The sequence below is a fragment of the Acomys minous genome (genome assembly GCF_964271855.1).
Source record: "Acomys minous genome assembly, chromosome: 5".
Taxonomy (NCBI): domain Eukaryota; kingdom Metazoa; phylum Chordata; class Mammalia; order Rodentia; family Muridae; genus Acomys; species Acomys minous.
The window spans coordinates 113,161,202-113,175,938 of record NC_140494.1 but is presented as its reverse complement, the minus strand read 5'-3'; the positions used below and the strand labels follow the sequence as shown (position 1 = coordinate 113,175,938).

General features: G+C 41.2%; 1 protein-coding gene across 2 annotated transcripts in view; it reads left to right on the top strand.

Annotated features, from left to right (window-relative positions):
- The window catches only part of CUL5 (cullin 5), a 49,071-nt gene that overhangs the window by 25,041 nt on the left and 9,293 nt on the right, over window positions 1-14,737 (top strand). For both annotated transcript variants that reach the window (XM_084784311.1, XM_084784312.1), the window contains 5 exons: window positions 6,085-6,178; window positions 8,423-8,553; window positions 8,718-8,825; window positions 10,467-10,531; window positions 13,108-13,240. In XM_084784311.1, the coding sequence (XP_084640437.1) occupies window positions 6,085-6,178; window positions 8,423-8,553; window positions 8,718-8,825; window positions 10,467-10,531; window positions 13,108-13,240 (531 nt within the window). The remainder of the gene's footprint in view (window positions 1-6,084; window positions 6,179-8,422; window positions 8,554-8,717; window positions 8,826-10,466; window positions 10,532-13,107; window positions 13,241-14,737) is intronic.

Here is a 14,737-nt window from a genome sequence, read left to right as displayed (position 1 = left end):
CATACTGACTCAACGCTGCTATAGCATTACAGTACGAATACACTGAAATATGCCCGGCCAGGTTTCTATGCACAGTGATCTTTTCTTTGTTTACAGTTTCTTACCAGAAGGGTTTTCTGGGATATCCTTAATTACTCTTTTTTTCAAACATCCCATGGACACATCCTTCCGCATACTTTGCACTCTATTGGGATCAAATCTCCTGCTGAAGGGTATAACCCATATATATACAAATCTTTATATAAATCTAAGCTGACTTTTGAATTGTTATAGTTCTTATTCTGATCCATCTACACAGACCTAAATTTTACTGGTTTTTAATTTTCTTCAATTTTCCAGTGTAGTAAACTTTAAAAGATTTTATGTGCATTTAAAAATTATTGGCAGTAAGCCAGCGTAGTGGTACATGCCTTTAATCCCAGCCTTCAGGGAGGCAAAGGCGGGCGGATCTGTGAGTTCAAGGCTAATGTGGTCTATAAGGTGAGTCCAGGACAACCAGGACTGCAAAAGAAATCCTGTCTCGAAAAACAAAACTAACAAAAAAACCTTAAGAGAGTGTTGCTGGAGAGATGGCTCAAAAGTGCTCTTCCAGAGTGCCTGGGTTTGAGTCTTAGCACCCAGATACATGGTGGCTCACAACTACAGTAACTCCCGCCGCAGGAATCCAACGCCAACACCCTCTTTGGCCTCCTGCCAAAAACCTGCAGTCAAAACACCTATACATGTAAAATAAAGGTTAACAAAAATTAAAAATCACTGGGGTGCTAGAGAGACGGCTCAGCAAGTAATAGCACTTGCTCTTACAGAGGATTGCTGATTTTACTTCAGGCACCACCCACATTGCAGCTCACAGCTTTCTGTAACTTCAGTTCCATAGGATCTGATGCCACCTTTTGGTACATATCTATACATCAGACAAAACCAATCTTAAGAATTAAGTAATGGGTAAAGCTGAGTATATTTATTATTATCCTTTCTTTTGTACCTTCATGCCTGTTTTTCAGAAGTTTCACTCTCACTTGGATTCCTTTACCTCTCTTTAACAACCACTTATTTAATCTCAGTGCTCAGGAGGCAAAGGCAGGTGGATGTCCCTGATCAGGTCAGCCTGGTTTACATAGTGAGTTCCGGGACAGCCGGGGCTACACGGACTGTGCCCCAAAATCAAAAGTTTGTTAATTCCCACTCCTACTTCATCCTTATTCAAAGTAATTCGACAAAGTGGCACATATTCATGACCATGAGCTCAAGGCCCAGCTTGGATAATGTGGGTAGATCTGATTGCAGTCAGGAGTGCTTCTTCTTTATGTAAATTGTCTTGCCCATTTTTCTCTTGGGTTCATATTAGTGATCTTTGACTTTGTTTGCCTACATCTTCACAGGGATCTGATCCTTTTAAACCAGGGCTAAAGCAGTAGTTTAGGTTCTAGAGCCATCATCACTTTCTGCTCCTTTGAACAATAACTATTGTTTCCACCTTGATACAATAACCAAATTATAGTCGATTGTGTTGTGTCATTTATGTAACACCAGCTCTTTGAGAGATCAAGACTATAGCGGTGGACAAAGCACAGTCCTGTCCTTATCCTTGTGAAATTTAATGTGTAGCAATGATGTAGTTATTTCACCCACCTGCTTATTCATGAACTGAATTTCTTTCATGTGTGTGATATACATATTTGTAGGTATATAATTAGGTTCCCAGAAGAGTTATAGGCTTATAGAAGATATAAATTATCTGTTTTGTCTGTCTATCTGGCCTTTGCCTATATTTCATATATATATAAAATCAAGAGAGAGAGAGAGACGTGCCACTACACCCAGCTTATGAACTATACTTTTATTTTTTTCTGTTCCTTATGATTTGTGATCTGGAGAGAGGGCTCAGAGGTTAAGAGCACTGTCTGAGCCGGCTGTGGTGGTGCACACCTTTAATCCCAGCACTCGGGAGGCAGAGGCAGGCGGATCGCTATGAGTTCGAGGCCAGCCTGGTCTACAAAGTGAGTCCAGGACAGCCAAGGCTACACAGAGAGACCCTGTCTCGAAAAACCAAGGGGGCTGAGGAAGAGCACTGTCTGTACTTCCAAAGGTCTTGAGTTCAATTCCCAGCAACCACATGATGGCTCAAAACCATCTATAATGAGCTCTGGTGCCCTCTTCTGGTGTGCAGGCACACATGTGGGCAGAATAACTGTATAAATAATAAATAAATCTTTAAAAAAAAAAAAAGAGTTGTGATCCTAACCAGGGCCAGCCTGATCTTTAGAATGAGTTCACGAATAGCAAGGGCTACATGGAGAAACCATATACGGAGAAAAAAAAATATGTTTCTGTTCTGAACTTTTGCCCCATGTATAGACATGGTTTCTTAGTGTATCAAGAAGAGTTAGGTGTCATAAAATCATATTCCTAGCTTTCAGTTACAACACAAATCTTTGTGAATTACTTATGCAGTGCTGTAGTATATAACTAGTTTATCCTTTCTCACGCCCCCTTCTTTTCTGAGACAGGGTCTCACTCAGCACACGCTGCCCCCTCGCTTGCTGTGGGGTTGAGGATGGCCGTGAATCTCCATTCTCCTGCTTCTCGTCTCCCACCGGCTGGGATCGTGGGCATTTACCATCATCCCTCTCTCAGCCATGGCTGCTTTATCAGGCTGCTGACTGTTAGTGAGGGCTGGAGAGATTGCTCAGTGGTTAAGAGAACTGGTTGCTCTTCAGAGGACCAGACTCAACTCCCAGCCCTCACATGGCAGCTTGCTGCCATTTATACTTTTAATTCCAGGAAATCTGACACCCTTTTCTGTGCTCCCTGTATATCAAGCATAGGAGTAGCACGCAGATACACATGTATACATCCGTGGTTCAGTTCCCAGCACCCACACAGAAGCTTACCACCACCTGTCATTCTAGCTCCTGGGGATTCAAGGCCCCTTTTAAAAAAGCCTCAACCTCACTTTAACATAACCACTTATTTAATCCCAGCACTCAGGAGGCAGAGGCAGCGGATCGCTGTGAGTTCGAGGCCAGCCTGGACTACAGAGTGAATCCAGGACAGCCAGGGATACACAGAGAAACCCTGTCTCAGAAAACCAGTGCATGAATAAACAAATTAGAAAGTACTTGTTGGAACCATTTGGATGTTTTAAACTAGAAGCTGCTTCCACAGCCTAATTCCTTCCCCTGAGGCAGCTATCTTACTTTCTTCAGTTTTGCCTCCCCTTTTAATTCTCATAGTAAGAATACCTTTTATGTAAGTATCTTAGTATATATGTTTATATTTATGTGTGTGTTTATAGCTTATTTGTACATATGTACAACAACAGTTTTGTGGAATAATGCTCATTGTTACAATATATTGTGTGATATATTCTGTTGTTTTGGTTTTTCTTTGTACAGTTCTATGACTTTCTTGGTTTTGGAGATGAGGTCTCTACTATGTAGAACTGGCTGGCTTAAACTCACAGATAGTGACCTATCTCAGCTTCCCAAGTTCTGGGATGTAAGATGTTTACCATTATTTCTGCATTTACCGTTCTAAGACATTTTAAGAAATAGTTATAGGCTTTAAACCTGTCTGCAACATTTTGAAACATAACAGGCTAGGAAAATTCTGGATTGCCAGTAACAGCATGTTTTTGTGCAAATGTATTGAAATAGAAAACATTAGTTGACTGGGACATAAGAATTTCTGTTTGTCTCAGCACTCGGGAGGCAGAGGCAGGTGAATCGCTGTGAGTTGGAGGCCAGCCTGGCCTACAAAGGGAGTCTAGGACAGCGAAGGCTGCACAGAGAAACCCTGTCTCCAAAAACAAAAGCAAAAAAGAATTTCCGTTTCTCCGTTATGTCTATATGATCATTCTTCTCTGGTGTTAGTCTGGTTTCACTGGTGTAGGTAGTAAGTGTTGTGTGTGGGTTCAGCAGGTAAGAGCACTGGTTTGGTTTCCAGCTCACAACCATTTGTAGCTCGTGTTCCAGGGGATCTGATGGCCTCTTCTGGCCTCTGATGCCACCAGCCATACGCGCAGTGCATGCATATACATGCAGGCAAAAGACTCATGTATAACATAAAGTCAGTTAATGTTTAAAGGAGTGGGTGTGGACTGAGCATACTCAGGTCCTGTGGTAGAGTGACATCACTCAGTAGTTGGGGCAGAACTTTCCACCATATTGGGCAAGAAGTTGTTAGCTACCTGTATATTATTTTTGAATACTAGAAATGAGATAGTTGCTGGTATATTTGAGAGAGACTTAACAAAGAAGCTTTTTATTAGGAAGTGCACAAACATTTTAAGAAGCAGGAGGACTGAATTGTTTTTTGAAGTAGTCTCAGCTGTCTTGCCTCAGCTTCTGAAATTCAAGATTCTTCCACTCAAGCCTCATTGCTTGGATCACAGAGGATCCCTTTTACTTAAATTCATAATGATTATTAATATTATGTCATTCCCAAGGAGAATTTGGCAGAATACTTTTTAAGACACATGCAATAATTTCGCTGTTGATCTGTTTAGGCTTTACCCTTTCTTTCTTTCTTTCTTTCTTTCTTTCTTTTTCTTTTTTTTCTGAGACAGGGTTTCTCTGTGTTAGCCTTGGCTGTCCTAGACTTTCTTGGTAGGCCAGGCTGGCCTCCAACTCACAGCGATCCACCTGCCTCTGCCTCCTGAGTGCTGGGATTAAAGGTGTGCGCCACCATGCCCAGGTCTGTTTAGATTTTTCAAAAGCGATATATTAGCCTTTCTGTATTTTGCTTCTATTCTCACAACCTGTATTTGATTGTGACAGGGTCTGTATGTAACTGAAGGTAGGGTAGAACCCGGTGTTCTCCTGCCTCAGCGCCTTGAATGCTGGGACTACACACATCACGTCTTATTTTGTTGTTCCCTACATGACTAGTAAATAATTTCTTGGCAGTGAGAGATAGCAGGGACAGTGTGTAAGTTGTTGGTTCCTACTTTGGAGCTAAATCCATATAGATTCATAATCTGCCATCACCCACTTTTCTAATTTCTTCTGCTTCTCCTCTTTACTGTCTGCTTTATTATCCCTAGGAGGTATAGTCCATTTTAGGATTACTTATTTTTCAAAAGCCAGTTTCAGCCCAGGGATGGGTAGGCTGGCACATACTTTTGATCTCAGAACTTGAGAGACAGAAGCATGTGGGTCTCTGCAAGTTCCAGGCCAGCCAAATACACATAATGAGACAATGTTTCAAAATAAGAAATAAGGAAAAAGTGTTGAGTCTGTAGCTTGAGAAAAGCCTGGGTCTAGTGCCATACCAGGGTCCTGACTGTGGGTTTGGACAGGAAGAACAGGGATATTTATTATGTGCCCCAGCAAAGGCCGGATTTTTATGTTTTAAATATTAATTAATTTTATTATATGTATGGGTGTTTCACCTGCATGTATGTGTGTGCACCATATGTGTCCAGTGCCCAAGGAGCCCAGAAGAGAGTGTCAGATACTCTGCAGTTAGAGTTACAAACTGTTGTAGCCCTGTGTGGGTTCTGGGAATTGAACCCTGGTCTTCTGTGAGAGTGACAAGTGCCTTTCACTGCTGAGCCGTCCTCCTGCCCAGAGGGGAAAATACAACTTAGAAGTCATTTCTAGCAGATGATTAGCTTAGTACCTGCTTTAGTCAGATAGTTTTCTCTCCCAGACCAGGCACTACCCATTTTTGGTCCTAAGCACGAGGCGTCCACTTAGTCTAGGCATCAGACAGTGGATTGTAGAATATATTCACTTTTTTGGATTATATGTAGAATTAAGATTCTAATACATATTTTACTAGGTAAGAAAAGTTAGCCAACATTTATTTTGTTTTGTTTTACTTTTTGTAGATTTTTAATTGTCTTTCTCCCTTCTTTGGAGCATTATATTTTAAAGAGAACCTAAGTCCTGCAGGTTTTCCTTTACTTTGGTAGAGTGGTGTGCTGTATTCACTCATCTCTACATTAACAGTAACCCTGCAAAAAGATAAAGTCTACTTCCAGTGTACTTACTTTTCTTATCTGTTGAATAGTATGATTTGATTCATTACTGTGATGTAAAGCTTATAGTAGCTGTTACTGTTTTTGCTGTGTTTCAGCTCATGGAATGCTGTGTAAATGCGCTGGTGACCTCATTTAAAGAGACTATTTTAGCAGAATGCCAAGGCATGATCAAGCGAAATGAAACTGAAAGTAGGTAAAAATCTCAAATAAAGACATAACCTTTAACGAGAGTATCCTAAGCAACTCACCTAATCAATTACTATTGGGTCATTCTTTTATTTGTTTGTTCGTTTGTTTTTTTGCAACAGGGTTTCTCTGTGTAGCCTTGGCTGTGCTGGATTTACTTTGTAGACCAGGCTGGCCTCAACTCAGAAAGATCTGCCTGCGTCTGCCTTCCTCAGTGCTGGCATTGACTACAGGCTTGTGCCACTGTGCCCAGCGGCTATTGGGGTACATTTCCTCTTGTATATACCAACACTTACTTGTTTGCAAAGGCTTTTGTCTTTTTTCCTTAAAAGTTGAACTATGCTTCCAAAGGCCAGTATCAGTTATAGACATACAGTTTAAAATAGAACTGGACATTTGACTTTTGTGTAGAAATTTGGTGAATCTTTTTAGAAAATAATAAAGATGGCTCAGTAGGCCTGATGATGACCTGAGCTTAGCCTCCAGAGCACAGGGGTGTAAGCTGGACTCCCATGGATTGTCATCTGACTTTTACATGTTTAGGGTTTGCAACTGTGCACATACTTCCTCACACACAGGCACCAAGAAAATACTTTTTAGTATAAAACTCGAAACAATATGTTATGTTTTATCTTGCTCAGAGTGGTAGATCACATCTTTATTCTGAGCACTCAGGAGGCAGAAGTAGGCAGATCTCTTGAGTTTTAGACCAGCCTGAACTATGGAGTGAATTCCAGGACAGCCAGGGCTACACAGAGAAACCCTGTATCAAAATCAGCAACAACAAAATCAAAATAGGGCTGGAGAGAGGGCTCAGCTGTTAAGAGCACTGGCTGCTCTTCCAGAGCACTCAGGGTTCAATTCTCAGCACCCACATGGCAGCTCACAACTACCTGTAACTCCTGTTCCATGGGATCTGACACTCTCAGACGTACTTGCAGGAGAAACAACAGTGTACATAAATAACTTATTAAAAAACATGACAAACAACAACAGATGTTTATCCTTCTTTCACACAAAACATTAATGTGTTCTTAAGGCATGTTTGTGAAGTAGCAGGTATATTCATAAACAGGAAAACATTACTGTTTTACTTCCTTGAGGAAACCAATTTTAATATTTTGTGTGTATTATCCAGATTATACTGTGTCTTAAATGTAGTTTCTGGTGCTTTTAAAGGATATATTTCAACTCACTTAAGCTCAGATTTGGCTTTTGAGTCAGGGTCCCATGTGGCCAGGCAGGACCAAAACTGCCCTGCAGCTGAGAATGGCTTTGAGCTCTTCTTCTGTGTGTACTCAAGCTCATAGAAATGGTGCCAGCCTACACATCTGATCCGTAGTGAACTCCGCAAAACAGCCCATTTAGTGGTGATCAGTACTGTGGAGGAAGGCTTTGTGAACGTCAGCTAAGCTTTGTACATTTTAGGACTACAGTTTTTTTGGTGTTTTTTTGTTTTTTGTTTTTAAAGATTTATTTATTTTATGTATATGAGTGCTCTGTCTGCATGTCCACCTGCAGGCCAGAAGAGGGCATTAGATCACATTATAGATGGTGGAGAGCCACATTGTGGTTACTAGGCATTGAACTCAGGACCTCTGGAAGAGCAGCCAATGCTCTTAACCACTGAGCATTTCTCCAGCCCCATGACTACAGTTTTATATTAACAAATTTTTATTGTTCTTGATTTTAACCATTTAATTTTTAACATTGCACTTTATGAAATATCTTATGTGTATTTTATATTCTCTTCTTCCCCAAGATACATGATCTCACTTTGTAGCCCCGGCTACCCCAGAACCTGCAATGTAACCTAGAGTGGCCTTGAAATCTCAGCCTTCCTGTTTGCCTCCACACCCAGCAACTTTTTTTTGAACAAAGACTTTTCATCTTATTGGAGGTCAAATGCCATTGCCTTGGCAATAATAAAAATCACTGTCAAACAAAACTATTTTTTAAACTAATTATAGTCATAGGATACTAATAATATATTTCAAACTCCCAAGTAATATTTCTTTAGAATCTTATGACTGAAGACTTAGCTGCTGTTAGTGCTGCACACCTTGGGAGGCAGGTTTCTGTGAGTTTGAGGCCAGCCAATTCTATATATAGTGAGTTCTAGGTTCAACCAAGGCTGTATAGTGAGACCCTGTCACAAAGCAAAAAACAAAAGGCCATGGTTATTAATTAGGACAGAGTTTATTTTTAGGGATAAAGTAATTGCATGAATGTGTTGTGTTCTTTCAGAGTTACATTTGATGTTTTCATTGATGGACAAAGTTCCTAATGGGATAGAGCCAATGTTGAAGGATTTGGAGGAGCACATCATTAGTGCTGGCCTAGCAGACATGGTGGCAGCTGCCGAAACCATCACTACTGTAAGTCCTTCAGCGGCAGAGATCCCTTTACATCCAAAACCACATCTACAGCAAACTTGTAATTTGGAACAACACTCTCCCCAATTTTAAAGCCTCAGTCTTTTATTTCTTGATTTCCTTTTTTCCCTTTTAAAAGCTGAAATGCAAAACATTTTGTTTCCCAGGACTCTGAGAAGTATGTGGAGCAGTTACTTACCCTGTTTAATAGGTTCAGTAAACTCGTCAAAGAAGCGTTTCAAGATGATCCTCGTTTCCTTACTGCAAGAGATAAGGTGATATTTCTCTGGACATTTTGATAAAAGTTGACACTGTTACAGTTGACTTAATGATGGTGCTAAGTTGAGAATGAAGAATGTGGCAACTCTAATTTTCTGCAGAGGACAAAAACTGTATTTGCTACGTTTGGTTTAATATTTCTTCTTGTAGCATTGTGAACTAGGATTCTGCTCCCTCCTTTGTTTTTTCAGGGAGATTGTCCTGTGTTTTTAAGGTTCCTGATTGTTGGATTTTTATTCATTTTCCTTTTAAGCTCATTTCAAGCACAGCTGATAGTTTTTTTCTCTCTTCTTCCTTCCTTCCTCCTCCTCCTCTTCCCATTTTGAGACAGGGTTTCTCTGTAGTCCTGGCTATCCTGGAACTCACTTTTTAGACCAGGCTAGCCTCTTTTTATTTTATTTTATTTTTTCTTTTGGGTTTTTTGAGACAGGGTTTCTCTGTGTAGCCTTGACTCTCCTGGACTCGCTTTGTAGACCAGGCTGGCCTTGAGCTCACAGCGATCTGCCTGCCTCTGCCTTCTAAGTGCTGGGATTAAAGGCGTGCGCCACCACCGCCCGGCTAGGCTAGCCTCAAACCCAGAGATTGACCTGCCTCTGCCTGCCTCCCCAAGTGTTGGGACTAAAGAGTGCAGCTTTTGGTGGTGGTGGTGGTGGTGTAACTGAGGAAGTGCATGCCGAGTTGTATGTGAGTATGGGGGTCAAAGGACAACTAGAAAGAGATAGTTATCTCAACATGAGGGAATTAGGCTTAGCAGCAACTGCCTTTACCTGCAGGGCCACCTCTTTGGCACCAAAGTCCTTTGGAGGTCCTATGAGAGTTGCTTTTACAGTCCTTGAATCTTCTTTTACTGTCACAGTTTTGCTTTTTGTTTTGTTTTGTTTTGTTTTTTTACCCTCAGTGAAATGGGAGAACATATCATTTGTTGAGAACAGACACTGGAAAGGAAATGTTAGCAGTTTGAGGAAAAAAGAGGTGGAACAAAAATGCTGTTTAGGAAGTTGAATAAGAGCACATGTGAGTTTAGAATACTGATCGAATATTGGCAGTTACACTATGATGAGGACCAGGCTGAAGTGTTTGAAACAGTGTCCTGTGAGGGGCCAATGACAGAATCACTTGTCATGATGCCTGGCTTGAGGTTTTTTTGTTTTTTGTTTTTTATTTTTTTGGAGACAGGGTTTTTCTGTGTAGCCTTGGCTGTCCTGGACTCACTTTGTAGACCAGGCTGGCCCCGAACTCACAAAGATCCACTTGCCTCTGCTTCCCGAGGGCTAGGATTATAGGCTCCTGGCTTCTGGCTGAGTTTTTTTCTCTAGAACTCTTAAAAGCAGAGGAGAGCCCCACACCACAGCACACATGCCCATGGCGCATGCTGGTGTCTACCCCACTCCAATAATAATATAGCTTAATTTTCAAAAAGTACTGAGGCTAGATATACCAGTAAAAATTAAAGTTAAATTGGAGATATAACTCAGTAATAGAGTGTGTACTTTTGCAGTCTTTATCCAATTCTAGCACAACAAAAAAGTAAACTGAGAAAAACATCTGATATTTATTTGTGTCGTTGAACATATAATTTGTATATTTTAAACATTAAATCTTATTCTATGTCAAATTGGGTTTTTGTTTTTTTGCAGGCATACAAAGCAGTTGTTAATGATGCTACCATATTTAAACTTGAATTGCCTTTGAAGCAAAAAGGGTAAGCCTTTTAAAACTATTTTTTAAACTTATTCAAGTATGGGGGACTATGTTACACATTATTAGGTTACTAAGCGAGCAAGGTGCCCTGTTTTCCTATACATTTGGGCTTTTCTTGGGTTTGCTTTTAAGTTTTACTTGTTGGTATTGTTTTGTTTTGTTTTTGAGACAAGCTGTCTAGCTTTGGATAGTCTCAAACCCCCTCTTTGGCCTAGGAGGACCTAAAACGACTGCATGCAGATCTTCCTGTCTCTACTCCTGAGTGTTGCCGTTACACATTCAGCGCACTGAGCCTGGTTTATTCAGTGCTAGGAATTGAACTCACAGCTTTCTGTATCCTGAGCAAATACTCTCCCTACTGAGCTAGGTCCTTTGCCATTGCTTTTGTTTGTTTTAGTTTTTTTATGCGTATGAGTGTTTGCCTACATGTATGTAACTATACCATATGTGTGCCTGGTGTCCATGTAAGTCAGAAGACAGCCTTAGAAGCCACCATGTGGGCACTAGCAACCAAAGCTGGGACCTTTGGAAGAGCCAGTGTTCCTAACCATTGGCCCATCTCTAAGCTCCACAGCCTCACTATGTAGCTCTGGCTGGCCTGGAAATTGCTATGGAGATCAGGCTGGCCTGGCTACAAAAAAGCTTCATTCCTCTACTAGGGAAATCATTTTTAATGTAAACTTTGAATTGCTATTTTTAACATGTGTGTCCTTGGTTGAGCATTTATCTACCAAGTGTGAGGCCTGGTTTAGATCTCTAGCTCAGAAGGAAATGAGCACTTGAGTTGGTAAGAGAGTGCATGTACCATGAAGTAAGGAGAGGAGGCTAGCTGGAGAAGGAGGGAGCCCCTGCAGCAGGGAGGTGTCGGGGGTGCCCCAAATGTTGAAAGGAAGCCTATTAGTGAGCCTGCAAGACGGTTCAACTGATGAAGATGTTTGCTGACAACCCACATGGTAGGTAAGAGCTCACTCCTGGAAATTGTCCTCTGACTCTCACATGCCTACCACACATCCACACTCATACAAAGAAGTAGATTAATTACATAAGTAAAAGAAACCCATTTCAATACTAACTTAACCATAATTTAAAAGGAAAATAAGTCTCCTGTTAGTGAAGTGAGATTGTTTATGCTAAGTAAAATTTAGAGAAAAATGGAAATTTGGCATTTGAACTACTAATAAATCTGACCTAGGCACAGCGTTTTCTAGCAGTTCTAAGTAGTAATACAGTTAAACTGGACAGGAGCCTTTCTTAGAGGTATGGCTAAAAATAGCATTTCATAGAAATTTGGTGTGTTGTATGTTCCTTTAATTTAGCACTCCCAAAGGTACAGTGGGAGGGTCTTATGTTTGAGGTCAGTCTGGATTTTATAGATCCTGTCTTCTTTAATCCGAGCACTACAGAGTCAGAGGCAGGAGGATCTCTTGAATGTGAGGACAGCCAGGGCTACACAGAGAAGCCCTGTCTAAATAATAATAATAATAATAATAATAATAATAATAATAATAATAATAATAATAATAAAAACATTATTAACAATAAAAATTAAATCTTTAAAATTAAATAACTTTAAAGGAGCAAAGATTCATTGTGTTTTGTCAGTTCTTGATGGCAGCTTACATCTTGGCAGATAAGAAACTGTGACACACTACCAGGGATGGGCCACACCCACCCTGACCTGCTGGTCTACTTCCTCTAATGAGGCAGTGCCCAATTCTCTCTTCATAATTGAATTCATAACCGATGAGACCAGAGCCGGGTGTGGTGGTTCACACCTTTAATCCAGCACTCGGGAGGCAGAGGCAGGTGGATCACTGTGAGTTCAAGGCCAGCCTGGACTACAAAGTGAGTCTAGGACAGCCAAGACTACACAGAGAAACCCTGTCTCGAAAAACAAAAAAACAAAACAAAACAAAACAAAAACCAAATGAGACCAGAGACTAATCCTCACTGGAAACACCCTCAGTCACCCCCAGCATCGTGCTTTACTGCCACAGAGGCTTCTCACGGTGAAATCAGAGTAAACTTGGGATAGCCTCCAGATTATCTAGGGCACTCACTTGTGCTTATGCTGAGAAGTACTGGTGAATACATGACGAGCAGTTGTAATGCTATAGAGCTGCAGAAGCAGCAGTGCTGAAAAGGATCGCACCCCAGACGGAGGAGCTCCCAGGGTTGCCGAGTTGCCCTGCTTTGGAGAAGTGTTGTTACTGGAGGCCAATAGAATTTGGGTGGTCATACTGGCTGGGAGTGACAGAACCTGCTGGGCTTTTGGTTGAAAACCAAAGAAGGACATTTCTTAAATGTAGTGGTTAACCAGAGCAAGACGGAATCTTAGCACAACTGCAGCACAGGTTGGACCAGCTCAGTTCAAACTTTAACTAAAGTGGTGAGCTCTTCCCCCATCCTGCTGTTAACATATGCTCTCTTGTTTGTGTCTCCATGACTTTCACATATAGTGCCATTGCCAGCTCTCCATCACCAGTACTGTGGAGACAAAGAAAAATCACTTTAGAAGTTGATGCTCAGGTGGTCATCCTATTGCAGTAAAGGACACCTGCTTTTTTTCTTTTCTAGAGTGGGGTTGAAAACTCAGCCAGAATCAAAATGTCCTGAGTTGCTTGCCAATTACTGTGACATGTTGTTAAGGAAAACACCATTAAGCAAAAAACTAACCTCTGAGGAGATTGAAGCAAAGCTTAAAGAAGTGGTAAGTACATTTTTTATTTCTTTATCAGCAAAGATTTATTTCCTATAGTAAGTAAGGAGAAATGGTTATATACAAGTCAGTGTTCTTCTCCAACACAGGAAGCATTGAGATGTTATAAGGGGACTTAAATATTCAGATAGGAAAGCTAGTTAGGGGAAGGCATAGTCCTGAGCATGCTCAGTTCAGTAAGTCTAACCAGGAAGGAATTACAGCAGACATGCTTTTTGAAGCATGGGAACACTTGGGGCTTGCCCAGTTTCTGCCTTTGAATGTCACCCAGGAACAGGCATGCTCACTCTTCTGTAACAGTTTTAGCTGTGCCAGTAAGGAGAGCATGAGGGTACTTTCCAAAGTAGTGCTGTCCTTCTGAGAAGGAAGAAGAGAGAGTTTCCTAATTACAGGTTCTTAAATAAACTTAATTTGATAGCTCAGAGGAGGAAAGTGCTTGCTGTGTGAGCATGAGGGCTTGGATTTGTATCCCTTGCACTCACATAAAACAGCAAAAGCTGAGTGTGGTGATGTGCAGCTGTAACCCAGTGCTGAGGTAAGCGTGTGGTGCCAGACACAGGTGGACTCCAGGGCTTATTGACTAGCCGCCTTGCTGAAGCAGTGAGCTCTAGGTTCAGTGGGAAACCCTATCTCAAAGAATGAGGCAAGCTGGAGAGGTGGCCCAGTAGTAGAGAGCACTGGCTGCTCTCGCCGAGGACCTGAGTTTGGTTTGCAGCACCAAGCTCTCACAACCCTCTGCTCCAGTTCTAGAAGATCTGACATCCTCTTTTGGCCCCTGCAGGCATTGCATGCATGTAGTACATGGAGAAACACACACATATAAAATAAAAAAAAAAAATAAGGCGCAGAGAAAAAGAGGAAGGTGCCAGATGTCAACCTCTGGCCTCCATATCACATACAAGTGCACACTACACACAGATAAAAATGTATTGATCTGTAAACATAACATAACACCTTCATAATGTAGTTAGTTGTACCTAAAAGTTGTTATTCAATAGCTTCCTTATAACATCTATTTATTCCTCAGTGTGTGTGTGTGCGCATGCCCTTTCCTGCATGTGTGTGTGGTGTTGGAGATTGACTTGGCCTGTACATGCTAGACAGGCACTATACCATTTAGTTACATTTTTCTTAGAAGATTACCACTCCTGGCTTCTTTCTTGATGCATTAGGTGATTAAAGTCTGTTTCTGTTAAAGAAAAAAATAAAAACAAGTGGAGTTTTCCCGCTCCTTTTTGGGGGGGCCCAAGAGAGATAGGGACAAAAGAGAGGAGATGAATGTTGTTTCTTTCTTTCTTTGTTTAGGTCTAATTTTTATTATTTTTATGTGCATTAGTGTTTTTGCTTGCATGTATGTGTGTGATGGTGTCAGATTCCCTGAACTGGAGTTACAGCCAGTTGTGAGCTGCCAAGTGGGTGCTTGGAATTGAACTCAGGTCTTCTGGAAGAGCAGCTAGTGTTCTTAACTACTGAGCCATCTCTCCAGTT